Genomic DNA, 15,972 nt, shown 5'->3' with positions numbered 1-15,972 from the left:
GGTTTCTCTGTGTAGCCCTGGCTGTCCTGGAACTCACTCTGTAGACCAGGCTGGCCTCGAACTCAGAAATTTGCCTGTCTCTGCCTCCCAAGTGCTGGGACTAAAGGCGTGCACCACTACTGCCCGGCCCAAACAATTCTTAAATGTACACAATTGGCATTGTAATCATATTCATAAAGCTGTGCAGCCATTACCACTGCATGCATCTTCCTTCCATCCATCCATCCATCCTTCCATCCATCTTTGCCTTGTCTTGCCTTTCTTTTATTGATAAGGACTCTGTGTAGCCCTGTCTGTCCTGGAACTCATTCTGTAGACCAGGCTGGCCTTAAACTAGAGATCCACCTGTCTGTGCCTCCTGAATGCCGGGATTAAAGGCATGAACCACCACAACACAGCCATCACTGTATGTTTTAAAAGTTTTCATCACTCAAACAGAAACTCTGTTACCAGTAATAATTCTCAGTTCTCTATCCCCACTCCCTGGTGACTAATATCATGATGCATGAATTTGCCTGTTCTGGAAATTGTACAAGTGGTATTATATAATACTGGTTTATTTATGCTTGACTCATTTCATTGAGCCAGTGTTTTAAAGGCTTATTTGAGTTATAGAATGTATCAGAACTAGACAGTCTCTCACTCTCTGTTTCTCTGTCTCTGTCTCTCCTCTCCCTCCGTCCCTCCCTCCCTCCCTCCGTCCCTCCCTCCCTCCCCCCCCCCCATATGTGTATATGAATAGTCACCACATTTAAAAATCACATTCCTCTGTACAGGCCCCTGACTTTCCCCACTTCTTGGCTGTTGTCAATGATGCTGCAGTGAATGGTCGTGAACATGTATCTGCTGGAGGCCCAGCTTTTAATAACCATTTTATATACTCCAGATGCTGGAATTGCCAGAGCATAATGATAATCTTGTGTTATGGTTTTGAGGAGAGGCGACTTTCCCACAGTGGCTGCACCATTTTACATTTCTGCTAGCAGGGTATAAGGCTGTCAACGTCTCCACATCCTCAGTAGCACTGGCCGCTATTTTTCTACTTAAATTTTTATTTATTTTTCATTGAAAGTGTATAGCCATTGCAGTAGGTGTGAGGTGGTGGCTTCATCTACATTTTCCAGATAGCTGTGATGTTTAAGAAAAAAAGTTTCTCCCCTACTTCCTGGCTGGTGCTGGGAATTGAACCCCATGCTAGGCACAGGCTCTGGGGTAAATCCCCAACCCCAGGGAAGGATCATTTAAAAGCATTCAGAAGGTGTGTTCTAGTGGAAAAGGAAAAAAAAAACCCATATTGTATAAAACACTTTGTCTTAGAACCCTATGTAGCATGCTGAATTAGTGACCGTGGGATTCCCTCACCCATGTGTAGGCCCCAAGGCTTCACCCTTGTTTGCTCCTTTTTCTGCTTCTTCCCTGTTAGCCTCTCCTGTCATCAATCCTTTTCTCTGTTGTCATTCCCCAACTGGGGCAATTTCCTGTTTCACATTTGCCAATTCTCTTACCCTGTCACTCTTAGCCACTAGTTTTTAAGAACAACCTGCCCCAGGAAACATTTAAATATGCCTTCCTGCCCTTTGTTTCTGGCCTTCTCTGCTATGTTGCTCGCATCTGTGTGTGTCCCTGTGCTGTGCACTAACTAAGCTTCCTTATAGCTTCCACTGGAAGCCTTTTTCCCTTCTAGGCCACAGTCTTAAATAACTAGACTGTATCAACTTACTGTATGTGTGTATGAAGCATATATACTCTTACCATTTGACAAAACCTTTGAAAGAACATATTCAGTATTTGAAAATCTTTGAAGAATCGAAGTGAAGGCTGTATTACTAGAAAAGTGCCATTTTGGTTCAAATATGAGAAAATGATTAATTCTAATGGAGTAATATGGTAGCCCTGGAGAGAACTAGAATTGACTGGGCTTATTTCATTTTTGCAGGGCTTTGCAGTATGTTATTTTGAGCATCTCTGCTCATGAGTATGCATTTTCTTTCTTGAATCAGTAGCATCAGGGAGAGCTGTTCTGCGTGTTAACTTGACTGGCCTGTTCATGCATGCACAAAGGTTTTGCTTCCCTAGGCCAGCTTGAGAGAATATCTGTGATGAATTTTCCTCCACAGAAGAGAGCTTTCAAGATGAGCTATATTTTAAAATGATACATACAGTGTTCTACATCTTATTTATGGCTATCAGCATTTATGCCAGCCATCAGTAACTGTAGAATTTCAGGACTTATAGTTTACATTTGAGGTAGGAGGAACATCTTTTAAAAATAGATTTAGATTCAGCATAGGTATAATTTAAGATGTTTTGTTTTTCATAGATATCTCTTTATTTTAACAGCTTTTTGATATTCATACTAGTGACCTATTGGCAGAGATCCACACAGGCCATCACAGCACCATCCAGTACTGTGACTTCTCCCCCTATGACCATTTGGCTGTGATTGCCCTGTCTCAGTACTGTGTGGAGGTGAGTAGTTGAATTTATTCAATGGAATCTGGGTCTCTGGAGGTCCAAGGATGGCAGCAAGGGTGGCTGCCGTAACTGCTGAGAATGCTTTCTTGGAAACTTGTGTTTTCTTCATAGTCTAATAACATATCGCTTTGGGGTATCCAATTATATGGCTAGCTTTATTATTTTAATGTGATTGAAGACATGATCTTACAGTGATGGAATGACAAGACCACTTACCCAGCATTTATTGAATCTAGTGTGTGCTTGGGACTGAGGAAACCATGGGATGATCATTAGTTTCTGAGGCATTTCTTTTTGCTTTAACCCACTCTGTGTCCGTGTCCGTGCCTGTGTGCGTGTATGTGTGTGTGTGTGTTGTATATGCATATGAATGTGCACATCCATGCAAGCACATGCCGTGCCTTATTTCCTCTTCACTTTATTTCTTTAAGGAAGGGTCTCTCACTGGCTGGTGGCTGGCCATGGAGCTTTGGAATTAGCCTGTCACCCTTAAATGCTGGAATAATAGGCACACATAGCCATGCTCGGCTTTTTATAGGGGTGTTGAGCATTTGAACCCAGGTCCTTATGCTTATGAGAAATGCTCTTATCCATTGAGCCCTTTCTCTTGTCCCCCTTACCCAGTGTTTTCAAATTAGCATATAAAATAAAAAATATATACTGTATAGAATAATACATTTGTTAATTTTCATGCATGCATATGATGTACTTTGATCACTCTTAGTGATAGACATGTGGTATCTCATAAGTGGTCTAGACACAGACTCTCTTCTTGCATGTGTGTGTGTTTGGTATATATGTGTATGTGGTATATAGATCTGACAGAGTGCACATGCAGAGACCTGAGGGATCTTCCTCCACCACCTGCTTCTTTATTGCCCTGAGACAGTCTCTCACTGAAGAAAAGCTCACTGTTTTGACTATGCTGGCTGGTCAGGGATCTCTGGATCTGCCTGTGTCTCCCCACAGTGCTGGGGTTACACACATTTGGCATTTTACATGGGTGCTGAGAATTCAAACTCAGGTTCTCAGGCTTGCAGAGCAAGTATCTTACCACCGAGCCACCTCCCCAGCCCCAGATGCTAATCTTTATAAGACAGATGTGCGTTCAGACCCGTGGATAATTTGAACAGGGTAAGATGGAAGTTATCTGTCTGATTAGTTAAGAGAGCATTGTCGGTGCCAAGCACAAATAAAACAATGTTTGCAATTTTGTACTTCCTATCATTTCTAAGATCCTTACCCTCTATCATCCTTAGAAAGCTCCAGGAAACAATGAATGTCTTCCTTCTTGAAATTTAAGGGCTTTGCCGTGAAAGCTCAAAATGACAACTGAGAGAGAACCAAGTTAAAGGCAGAAAGGAACAGGGATGCTTGAGATTTTTCAGTTGTGAGATTACTTTAATTTCTGTCCTTTACTACAGTATTTCCCAGTTTGGACTCTAGAGATAAAACAGGCTTTTCTTTTTCTTTTTCCCCTTTCCCTTCTTCCTCTTGCTCTGGCCCAAAGGTTTTTTTCATTTGTTTCTCATTACTGATGGTTGTGAGCCACAATGTGGTTGCTGGAATTTGAACTTATGACCTCCGGAAGAACATCCAGTGCTCTTAACTGCTGAGCCATCTCACCAGCCCCCAAGGCAGGCTTTTCATGTAACCATTTTGTAACTGGCTGCAGCAAGTGAAAATCACTGGTCATGTGATGAAGTGCTTGTTCTGTCCATGCTAATTCTGAAGTCATAAAGTAGGTCTGTAATTCAAAGTGTAATGAGAGGAACTCAGGCTTCATTAGGCTGGAGTATATTTGAGGGATGTACAGCAGAACCCAGGACCAATGCTGCTGGGACGGTGGCCGGCTCCGACAGGTTGTTGTAAGCCTGGGTGGGAAGGGCACGGTGTACACGCTACAGTTAGTGTGCTCATTTATTGTAGGGCTTTGCAGCAGCTCAGAGGAAGGTTGGATGACAGTATTAGAGAGATAATCCTTACATGGAAGCTGATTATGGCATCCTGTTATTTTTAGATTGATTTTAAAAAAAGATAAAACACATACATGACTCTAGCTTCAGAGCTTTATAGTAAGTTGTTCTCAGAGGGATTTCAGTAGCATTACCCCTCTCATTGCTTTGTCTCAGAGGCAGCATCTTGTTGCATATGTAAGCGGATTTCTATCTGCATGTACATGCATATGTCTGCAGCCATCTATATGTTCACATATTCATTTTCCTTGTCTCTCTCTTTTTTTTCCTTTTTCCTTTGAGACAGGCTCTTATGTAGCCCAGGCTAGGTTCACATTCACTCTGTAGCCAAGGATGACTCTGTACTTCTGATCCTTCTGCCCTCATGTTGCGTTTTACCAACCAAACCACACCCCCAGACTTTGTAATTTAAAAAACAAAAGAAAAAAGCTTTTATTTATTGTTTGAGCATTTCAAACATCTAATTCTTAAATGAAAAATAGTGTATGTTCTTCTTTTTTTTTCCCTTAAATAGATATCATAGAGCTTAGTTATTTTGGGGATATTTTTCTCATCCCATTTTGCATAATATTCCATTATATGATTAATTATAATATATTCTGTTAGTTTCCCTCTGCTTTCAAGGTATTTTCCTTATGTACACTAGATTCATGTCTGTTTTTGAGAGAGAAAGAGAGAGAGTGAGTGTGTGTGTGTTTTGTGGAGGGAACCCAGAGCTTTGTGTTCACTAAATGTGAGATGCATCAGCTGACCTGTACCAACATGGCAAGCTTTGTTATTTCTGTTTATTTACTGTTAAAAGTATGATTGTATAATAAATCATTTATGTGCAATCCAGTTTTAAATTTTGACAATGTGTTTTGGGGCTTTATCTGTAGAAATAGTACCACTGGGTCATTATTGTTCTTTCTAGTATCTCTGGCACATTAAACTGGCTATGAATGTGATTTCCTGTGTTCTTTGCTTACTCTGTAGTTGTGGAACATAGACTCCCGCCTAAAGGTGGCCGACTGCAGAGGACATTTGAGTTGGGTTCACGGTGTGATGTTTTCTCCCGATGGCTCGTCATTTTTGACAGCTTCTGATGACCAAACAATAAGGGTGAGAAATACTGAGATTTTTTTCATTTCAAACATTTTAAACTAAATTTATAGAGAAAGAAATTTTGGGGGAAGTACTAAGGGAAGTAAGATACAAAGCTCCTAGGTACATATCTATCCTGGAAAAGTGCTATTCTGTGAGCCGTGTGTCCTTCCCCTGGGCGTTTCATTGACTGTCCCTGAGCCAGGTGCTGAGCAAAGGCCGGTGAGTAAGCTGCTTGCACAGCACCTCTGAGTCCTGGGAAGGCTTCTCTTCTTCCTCTTGAATTCTCATATTTAATTACATGATAGTTCTCAGAGCTCCTGTATTTTACCTTTCTATTATTATCTCTCCTTTTCCATTCCTACTGTTCATATCCAGATTGACGGCCTTTCTGCCATGAGAGGTGTTAGGCTGGAACACATCTCCTTTCTTTACTTCACGATGTGGCTAGGGTATATGTATATGTTTGTATACGTGTGTGTGTGTGTGTGTGTGTGTGTGTGTGCTCATCAGAGTAAATAGACCCTTCTAAGTCTGCTGTTCGCTCCTCCACCGTATGATCTTGTTTGGTCCCAGACTGTCCTTTGGTTTATTCCTGTAGGTAACATTTCCAGATAGCCTGCTTGTTCTGTTCCTTAAGTAGCTCCTTATGTTTGGTAAATCTTACTTTCGGCTTTCCACTTACTGGAATACTGGAATCTTTACCATCATCTTAAGGTCTACTCAAGCCTTCTCTGTTTAGGAGAATATATGTCTCCTTTAATATTACATAATTTTGTGTTACTTTTGGCTGATGCCTATCAAATTATATGCAGATGTGTGAGTCTAGGAATCCTAGTTGGTGCTTGTAACATCCAGTACAGTGTTTTATACAAATCATAGCTAAAATTAATTTAATGTTACTAGATGTCGCCCATTGTGCAAAGTACCATACATGTACTGACTTACTAATTCTCACATTAGGAAAAGCCCAGAAAGGCCAGTGCTGCTCTATGTGCTGACTTCCTAGAGTATAAACCAACTCACCAACTCACCGCTTCTGTCATCAAGAAGGTCTTGTTTATGAGAGAGAGAGAGAGAGAGAGAGAGAGAAAACTGTGCCAGAGCACAGGTTTAGTGACCCGTGATTTACGTTCTGCTGTGAGCTCTGTATCTTACTGTAGATGGGTGCCAGCCTGGGCTAACCTCCCTAATGGCACAGCTTTTTTGCTTTTGTTTGTTTGTTTGTTTATGTTGATATTAAAGTAGAATTCACAGAGACATTTGGACTGCAGAGCCCACAACTCATGTAGTAGCAACCGTTTCGTGCTATAGGACATGTTAATACATATTTATTGTTTTATATCCTATGCGTTTTAACTGTGAATCACAATGTATTACCTTGCTTGAAGACTGAGTTGTCTGTACAATGTCTCAGAGGGAGGAGTGGCTGACAGCACACAGTGATCTTAATGCCTTTATCTCTTACTCAGGTCTGGGAGACAAAAAAGGTATGCAAGAACTCTGCCATCGTGCTAAAGCAGGAAATAGACGTCGTGTTTCAAGAGAACGAAACGATGGTCCTTGCAGTTGACAACATAAGAGGCCTGCAAGTGAGTCTTTTAAAAATACCGGAAACGTTGTTTGGTGGAACTCGGGCTTTTTTCTATTTGTTTTTGGGTTCAGAATGGGGCATAGTTGTGTTGTCCTACCAGGTGCCTATAAGGCATTAGTTGAGCAAGGCATTATGTGGGCTCTTGGTTTGAGGTTTGGAGTGTTGAGTATGCCAGGAGTTAGAATGAAATAAGATGCTTCCTCCCCATCTTCAACCTTGTTTCTCTCTTGAGGCTGTGTGTAATTACATCCTTTGATTTGCACAGGGCCTTGAGACCTCCACAAAGACAAGCTTGAACTTGCTCACTGAAGTGACTTGGATGTGTCGCTGCGCGGGCAAGGGGTGAACATACGAACTGAAGCTAATTTTTGTTTTTGTTTTTTTCAGGGAAAGGAAAATAGGGTCTTTAGAAGCACAGATCATCTTAAGTGGAGGAGTCTCGGTCATCCGAGCTGAGGCGGAGGGAGCCGGACTGCATACTGAATCACTCCTGCTCATTAGTTCACTTAGTCATGCCCTTGTTCAGGATCTTTGAACACTTCCTAGTCCCAGAGAAGGGACGGCTTGTTGATAATATTAGAATAACTATGTTGCTTAGGGATCCAAACAGGTTACCTTAGGCTGATCTCCCTGTGGCTAGACAGTAGTCCCAGAGGTTCTCTGATGGGAATGGTGGTTTTGAGCCTCTGTGTGGTTGTAATAGCAGATAACCTGAGGGATGTTGTCATCTAGCAGGTCCGCACCACTGAGTTGGGGGCCCAAGTAAAGTGGCCTCTGAGTAGACGTCCTGGGAGGAGGGGTAGCATTGGAGGGGCTGACAGCAGGAAGAACGCTCACTTGACACAAGTGGCTGTCTTCATGGTGGCTAGCCCTCATGGTACAGTTGGTTGTTAGACCTTCGTAGGAGATATTGAGGTGAGGAGCCGAGTGACTGGGTTGTGATTTTGAGGGGTAAGGGCAGCAGCCAGAGACAATATGTCCCTGGAATCAGTGTGGCTCTTCCATAAACTAGCAAATGATTACTTCTGCTCCTGAGATTCTCTAGGGAGAGGCCTGGGGAGGACAGAAACCCGATCATAGCATCCTCCAGATGATTTCTTATGTTACCTTTGAGCCTTCCATTAATACTTAGATCAAAAACATAGTCTGTATTAACCTCATTTTCCCCCCTGCATTGGTGGTAATGGGGATGAGACCTTGTGTATGTGAGGCAAACACTCAAACACTGAACTTTGAAATACCTTACTAGTTTCTAGGCTTTAGCACTGATAATCTGATCTGTTGGATTCATCTCTTCTTTTTTAAATTTTTGTTTATTTTTAAAATGTACGTGTGTGTGTTTACCTAAATACCTCAGTGTGCAGTATCCACAGAGGCCAGCACTGCATTTCCTGGAGCTGGGGTTACAGACCATTTTGAGTTACCTACCATGTTGGTGCTGGAAACTGACCCCTGGCCCTCTCTCTGCAAGAACAGTCAGTGCTCTTAACCACTGAACCATCGCTCTAGCTCCAGACTTTATTTTTCTTGATTATTTATTTGTACTTAATCTAGGGAGCAAGAGCAACTGTGAAAGGGTGGGAGGAGGAGGTGAGGTAGGCGCAGGAGGGGACACACATGGAGAGCTGGGGAGGACCAGCAGACGGCAGGCAGAGCTGGGGTACCAAAGCTTCAATGCTCAGGTGAAGCACAGGGAGCCCAGGGCTCTTCAGACTAGTACCAACTGGCTCTGGGAGGAGAACTGAACCCTGGCACTTCTCTGAAGCTCATTTGTGACTGTCAGTAGTCTATGACTTCGGTCCAGGTTAAGGCAAAATCTGTGTTGAAGACATTTCTACCTGGGATCCATTGATACTGTTCCGGGTTTAGAGTCTTGCACTGTTCCGGGTTTAGAGTCAAGTTGTAAAACATCTCTAAGTTTGTCTTGATTTGTGTTTTATAAGTTCACACACCACCTTCTCAATATGTTGATCAATGTTCTGTATTTATGGTATGAACTTGGACAGGAAATTGAATATGAATTTGTTACTTACTTACTTTTTTAATAGATTGAGTCTTTTGCTTGGGATATTTCTATTATAGTTCTTTCCAAGTTCATTGTCCCCTAGCTTGTATTGTTTAAAATCAAGCCCATGCAACCTTTCAGTGACATTTGTCATAACCAAAGCGACAAAGGTTGTCTGATTATAAAAATGTTATTCTACTGATTGTCATAGTCTTCAAGAGTTTAGAGGACAGTTTCACAGACAAATAGTTCCAATAGAGTACATGCAGAATTTTTAATTTATTAATTAAAAAAAGGGTTCAATTTTATGGAGGAAGATCATCATTTTTCAGTAGTTCAGTCTTTTAAGAAAATACTGCTTGACATATATGTGTATATATATATATATATATATATATATATATATAATATTATATATGTGTGTGTGTGTGTGTGTGTGTGTGTGAGTGTGTGTGTATGTGTATGGTGCATTTTGATCATATACACCCCATTACCTTCTCACATCTCTTTTCCACTTTCATTGAGCCCCCCTTTTCCAATAAATTGCCCACCTACTTTCCTGTGTATGTGATGTATATACCCTACTGAGGCTAGTAGGGGTAGAGGGTTAGTTACTGGGGTATGGCATTCAGTCAGTGGTGACCCAGCTGAAGAAGATGACTTCCTCTCCCCGAATAATTCTTAACTGGCTAACAGGTCCTCATGGAGGGGTAGTACCTCCGAAGCCCTCACTGTTGAGAAGGCAGTTTGATGACACTTCTGTTTAGCAAAGTAACAGTAGTAGGTTCCCTGCATGGAGCCCGTGACCCCCGAAGCCATGGGTTTGACCACTAGGTATGAGTTCCCTTTATGGACCCACCCGTAAATCCAATCAAAAGAGCTTGGTTATCTGTTGTAGTAAATATTTAAAATCCCAACCCAGGGCTTCTACTCCACCTTGGTTATTGAGCTCCTGGATGAGAGATACAGTCACAGCCATTATATTTACAACAAGCCTTAATCAGCAAAGTAGCTGGGCAGCTGCCTACCCTCCAAGCTGGTAGAATCTACTTTCCTATCGATAACTCCCAGTTATTACTCACTGTTTACTGTGTTCCATTTGGGCTGCTCTTAACCCAATTGGACAGCCCTCAGGGCCACATTTTTATGGCTCAGCTAACCCATGGTGGCTTCTCCTTTCTCCTCTCTTGCGAGTTCTTCTTTTACCCCATGGTGTCTTCTTCTTCCTCCTTCCCTGGCTGCCCTGGAACTCACTCTGTAGACCAGGCTGGCCTCGAACTCAGAGATCCACCTGCCTCTTCCTCCCAAGTGCTGGGATTAAAGGCGTGCGCCACCAAGCCCAGCAGTGTTGGCATCTTTATTTACCAATCACAATTAACTGGGAGCAGGGCCACTTAGCTAGCGTGTGCTGACTCTCTGGTTTCTGGGGCACCAATCTTTGGGGTCCCAAATTAGCATTAGAATACAAGCATCATCAGGTCACCCCATAGAAGTCATTCTACTATTGCATAATTTACTAAACAGATGTATTGTAGCATGAAGTGGCCACAGTTAGGTAAGAGCATTGGTGACTCTTCTTCCCCAGCAGCCTGTAGCTATTTAGTCTTGATTTTAAATATCTAATAGATCAGAGAAGTTTGGGCAAACTGTTAGAAAGGGAAAGCTACATATTATTAATTAACCTTAAAATCAGTGTAGCAGAAATAATTTCATTGTATGTGCCATGCTGAGAAATAATTCAGATTTTTAGATCAGAAGTTAGAAAGGAATCTGATAACTGGTTTAAGCTTGGGAAGTATTTCCTGGGGTCATATCTTTTAATTGAGGTGCTCTTTCTTTTTCTTTTATTTTAAAAAGCTAATCATTAGCATTAGGTAGTAGTTATGAAGTTGGATAATCTTAGTTTAAGTATTACAAGTTCAATGACACAAATTATGCTTTCAAGTTTCTTCCGTAAGATCTATTACCCTACCCTCAAAGAAGGAAAGAATCTTAATTTACCTTGCTTTGTGAGTGATTCGGAGTATATAAATTTCAATTTTGAGTTATCATTGTGTATAATGTCTGTCTCAGGCCTGTTTCACGGCCCCTTTGAAGATTTCAGGAGAATGTATTATAACAAGTGATAACCCTATTAAAACAGGCTTTGAGAAGAAATAAAAGACAGGATGTGCGGCTAGCTGTGAGACTGCATACCAGACAGATGTGTCTCAGGCGGTGGGCACAGCAGCTGCTTTCCAAACCTTTTTAAAGCTTCTTTTATTTTATGAAAATGTATCCAAGCCTCATAAGTGAAATAAAACAAAGCGTAAAGTGCTAAATACAGCTGCCAAGATTAGGGTCCGGCTTTGTTGTCTCCCTGAGAACTCTTGGTCATTTTCAGTGCTGTCTCTTTGCAGTTGAAGCCTCTCTTCCGAAGAATGACAACAGAACAATGCTTACGCAACCTAGTAACTGACCTGCCTTCTTTCTTATTAGCTCATTGCTGGAAAAACAGGCCAGATTGATTACCTGCCTGAAGCCCAAGTGAGTTGCTGCTGCCTCAGTCCACACCTTGAGTACGTGGCATTCGGAGATGAAGATGGAGCCATTAAGGTATTCAGTCTCCAGGGCTGTGACTAGAGCCATTTACTCAGAGCTAGCCATGCGCTTGGCAGTGTACAGCTGTAGACTAGACAGAGTTCTCTGGGATCTAGTAGTCATGACTGTACCACAGACTGTACCTCATACTCCATTAGAGTCTTCTCACAGTGCTCCTGCTTCTCGGGCTGTCTGTATTCCTCATTGTCTAGCTGTCTGGCTGTTTTATACATAGTAAAAAGCTGAACACTCTTAGCTAACTGTACAAAAGCATTCCCCTCTCTTAGAACTAGCCATGTGATGTCATTTCTAGACTTTTGAGAATGTTACTACAGGGCCCCCGTGTCCACTGCTTTTCTACACTTGATGTTAGGCATATTCTTGTTCACTACCCGAAATTCTGAACTTATCTAGCACAACCAATACATAGCAAGAATCAGACACTGATGCAGAAAAGCTATTGCAATGGAAATCGGTTTGTATGTAGATATCCTGACCTTTATCACATGCTGAGTTCATCACAAGAGCACCTGTCGTCTAGTTACGGAACTTAGGGAACACTGGTCCTTCTCACCTTTCCTCTCCTAGGCTCTTGGGGACCGAGACATTAGCCACATTTACCATGGGGTCCTTTTCATAAGGGATTACACACATGGTCTCCAGGCCACAGTAGTCCACAAGAAGAGAGGAAAGGCTTGCACACAGTAGAGGGAGTGACGTCAGTGCTTCTAGGTCTCCCTTAGCAGCTAAGAGCTCTGTGGAGCCAGTCAAGAGCGGTCAGATGTTTGTAACATGGGTAGTGCTGTGAGCAAGTGTCTGACAGTTGTTTGTTAAGCACAGGATTATTGCATAGCTATGGCTTTCCTCAGTGTTCTCTCAGCCCCATTTTTTGTTCTGCTGTGTAGTATATATTTGGAATGGGTCTGAGGTTTCTGTTGGTAGGTTGGTTCTCAGCACTCACACCGCGACATTCAGCCCCCTGTAACTCCATTCCCAAGGATCTAAGGCTGTATTCTGACCTCCACGCACACGAGGCAGACATGTGGTGCACTTAACACGCACGCAGGCAAACACTTTAACATGTAAAGTAAAAGCAAACCTTTAAAAAGTTAAAAAAAAAATCCTCTTTTTTTACACCCTTAACTTCCTCACAGTTCTCCCATAATATAAAGATGCATTGAACTCTGGGAAAATGCCAACATTTACATATTTTAAGTGATTTTTTAGTGTTTAAAAATGACAATTTCAAATGGTCCAACCCCAGCAACTACTGTTTTTTGTTCTGGATCCTCTCAGACATACAAGATGGATACTGAATACTGGATTCTTGTCTTACAGATGTCTACTCTCCTAATCCCCACAGTTTTCCTAAGTGGCAGAGCCTAGTGTGCCAGTGTAAGCCACATCATTGCCACCCTGTCTCTCCTCTAGTGATGGTGACTCTTCCACTCTTCTGAGAAGGTCCCAGGCACACAATTTCTCTTTGCTTTTTGAGGGCTCATTTTTTTCTCCCAACAACAGGTTAGATTTCTAGAATCTTAAGTTACAGCACCATCTTCTCTATTATTTCAAATGGGCAAATAAACACCTCTCCTTCACGCAGGTGAGAGGGCGGACTACAGAAACAACACAGCTTTTGGGACAGGCAGAAGCTACACAGCTTCTGGGGCAGACCCCGTTTCGGGCTCCAGACATCCGGGCACCTTCCCTGCTAGAGGAGAGGTGTCCACCCGTGAGGGCTCTGCCGGAGCACCTGGGGGAGCCATCTTGGGTCCCGGATCCCTCACAGACTAGTCTGCCCAGCACAAAAGCCAATCAAGAGTCAGGCATTGTGCCAACCAAGGTGATACACAATTGCAATCTCAGCATTTGAAGCACTAAAGAGGAAGGATTTGGAGTATGTGGATAGCCTAGCTACATAGGATTAACATAGCAAAAATGGCCATTTTATGAAAAGTAATCTAAAGATTCAGTGTAATCCCCACCAAAATTTCAACTCAATTCTTCACAAAGATAGAAACATCAATTCTCAAATTCATCTGGAATAACAAATATCCCAGGATAACAAAAACAATTCTCAACAATAAAAGAGCTTCTGGGGAATCACCATGCCTGACCTCAAGCTGTACTACAGAGCAATAGTGGTAAAATCTGCATGGTATTGGTACAGTGACAGGCAGGTAAATCAATGCAATTGAATTGAAGACCCAGAAATAAACCCACACACCTATGTTCACTTGATCTTTGACAAAGAAGCCAAAACCATACTGTGGAAAAAAGAGAATTTTCAACAAATGGTGCTTGTTCAACTGGCAGCGGTCAGCATGTAGATAAATGCAAATCAATCCATTTTTTTTATATATATTTTTTTATTACGTATTTTCCTCAATTACATTTCCAATGCTATCCCAAAAGTCCCCCATACCCTCCCCTCTACTTCCCTACCCACCCATTGCCATTTTTTGGCCCTGGCGTTCCCCTGTACTGGGGCATATAAAGTTTGCATGTCCAATGGGCCTCTCTTTCTAGTGATGACCGACTAGGCCATCTTTTGATACATATGCAGCTAGAGACAAGAGTTCCGGGGTACTGGTTAGAAATCAATCCATTCTTATCTCCCTGTACAAAGCTCAAGTCTAAGTGAATCAAAGAACTCCACATAAAACCAGATACACCGAAACCAGTAGAAGAGAAAGTGGTGAAGATCCTCGAAGATATGGGCACAGGGGAAAATCTCCTAAACAGAACACCAATGGCTTATGCTCTAAGATCAAGAATTGACAAATGGGACCGCATAAAATTGCAAAACTTCTGTAAGGCAAAGGACACTGTCAACAGGACAAAATGGCAACCAACAGATTAGGAAAAGATCTTTACCAATCCTACATCTGATAGAGGACTCTTATCCAAAATATACAAAGAACTCAAGAAGTTAGACTCCAGAGAACCAAATAACCCTATTAAAAATGGTGTACAGAGCTAAACAGAGAGTTCTCAACTGAAGAATTTGGAATGGCTGAGAGGCACTTAAAGAAATGTTCAACATACTTATCAAGGAAATGCAAGTCAAAATGACCCTGAGATTCCACTTGACACCAATCGAAGATCAAAAACTCAGATGACAGAAGATGCTGGCCAGGATGTGGAAAAAGAGGAACACTCCTCCATCTCTATGTAATAAAAAGTCTCTTACACTTTCAAAAACAAAACAAAACAAAACAAAACAAAACAAAACAAAACCAACCACCCCTCCCCCCTACACCCTCCCCCCACATCCCCACACCCATATGAGTTCGTTTGAAAGCATTTTTGGTATAGTCACCCAAAAATGTTTGTAGTTTGTGTTACATCACTTTTTTCTATGTGTGTGTTTACAGGACACTGTACTGGTGTGAGCTCTAAGGCTAGATTTTGGAGGGAGAGGTCAGTTCTTTCCTTACCATGTAATCCTAGGGGTCAGACTCCAGTTACCTGATAATGTAGCAAGCACTTACCCACTGATGCATCTCACCAGGCCAGTGACTACCTTCAGAATCTCTGTGTTTGGTCTTTCTAAGGCTTGTCCTCCCACAGTTCTCTAGCCTTCTGTATCCCTGTGCCCCATGATGCTCTTTCTCTCTCCTCATTCCTGTTTTCCCTGAAGAGCTGCCATGCATTATTCAGGGTTCTTATCCTTTCTTCTTTCCCATTGACATTTTGATTATGGAGACTGAGCCTGGACTGTCACTTGCTTTGATGACTTGAGTCCTTGAGTACTGAGAAGACCCATTCCTCCTGCCATTGGCCTTTCTAATGAATACTTGATTGGGGCTGGGGGCAGGGCCAGGTGTATGCGAGGCATCTACATGTATATACGTTGTTGGGGGTACAGTACCTAAGTGTTGCTTAATTTCTTTGTATTAATTTCTTGTGGTATTTTTTTGTTTTTTTTTGAAGATTATAGAACTTCCAAACAACAGAGTTTTCAGTTCTGGGACTGGGCACAAGAAAGCTGTCCGGCACATCCAGTTCACAGCTGATGGGAAGACACTGATTTCAAGTTCTGAAGATTCTGTGATTCAGGTGAGCGGATGAACGAACTAGCGCTTGTACTATTAGAGAGAGGAACAACAGAACACTTCTGTGTCAACCCTGTGCTAAAGCTTGGTCACTTAAAGATACTGTTTTGGGTCTACATTCTAACTGTACACATGGGCTTTATAGAGGCCAGTCATGTTTCATAATTTTCTATGGGTGTGGCACACAGTAGGCAGCCCACT

The 15,972-nt window shown here is 42.1% G+C and overlaps 1 protein-coding gene across 3 annotated transcripts in view; it reads left to right on the top strand.

The window, feature by feature from the left end:
- The window catches only part of Apaf1 (apoptotic peptidase activating factor 1), a 91,211-nt gene that overhangs the window by 55,944 nt on the left and 19,295 nt on the right, over nt 1-15,972 (top strand). For all 3 annotated transcript variants that reach the window (XM_029482685.1, XM_021173539.2, XM_029482686.1), the window contains 5 exons: nt 2,341-2,469; nt 5,427-5,552; nt 7,007-7,126; nt 11,612-11,728; nt 15,650-15,775. In XM_029482685.1, coding sequence (XP_029338545.1) covers nt 2,341-2,469; nt 5,427-5,552; nt 7,007-7,126; nt 11,612-11,728; nt 15,650-15,775 — 618 coding nt within the window. The remainder of the gene's footprint in view (nt 1-2,340; nt 2,470-5,426; nt 5,553-7,006; nt 7,127-11,611; nt 11,729-15,649; nt 15,776-15,972) is intronic.

The sequence above is a fragment of the Mus caroli genome, chromosome 10 (genome assembly GCF_900094665.2).
Source record: "Mus caroli chromosome 10, CAROLI_EIJ_v1.1, whole genome shotgun sequence".
In the NCBI taxonomy this organism is placed as follows: Eukaryota; Metazoa; Chordata; class Mammalia; order Rodentia; family Muridae; genus Mus; species Mus caroli.
This window is presented reverse-complemented; position numbering and strand designations above follow the sequence as displayed.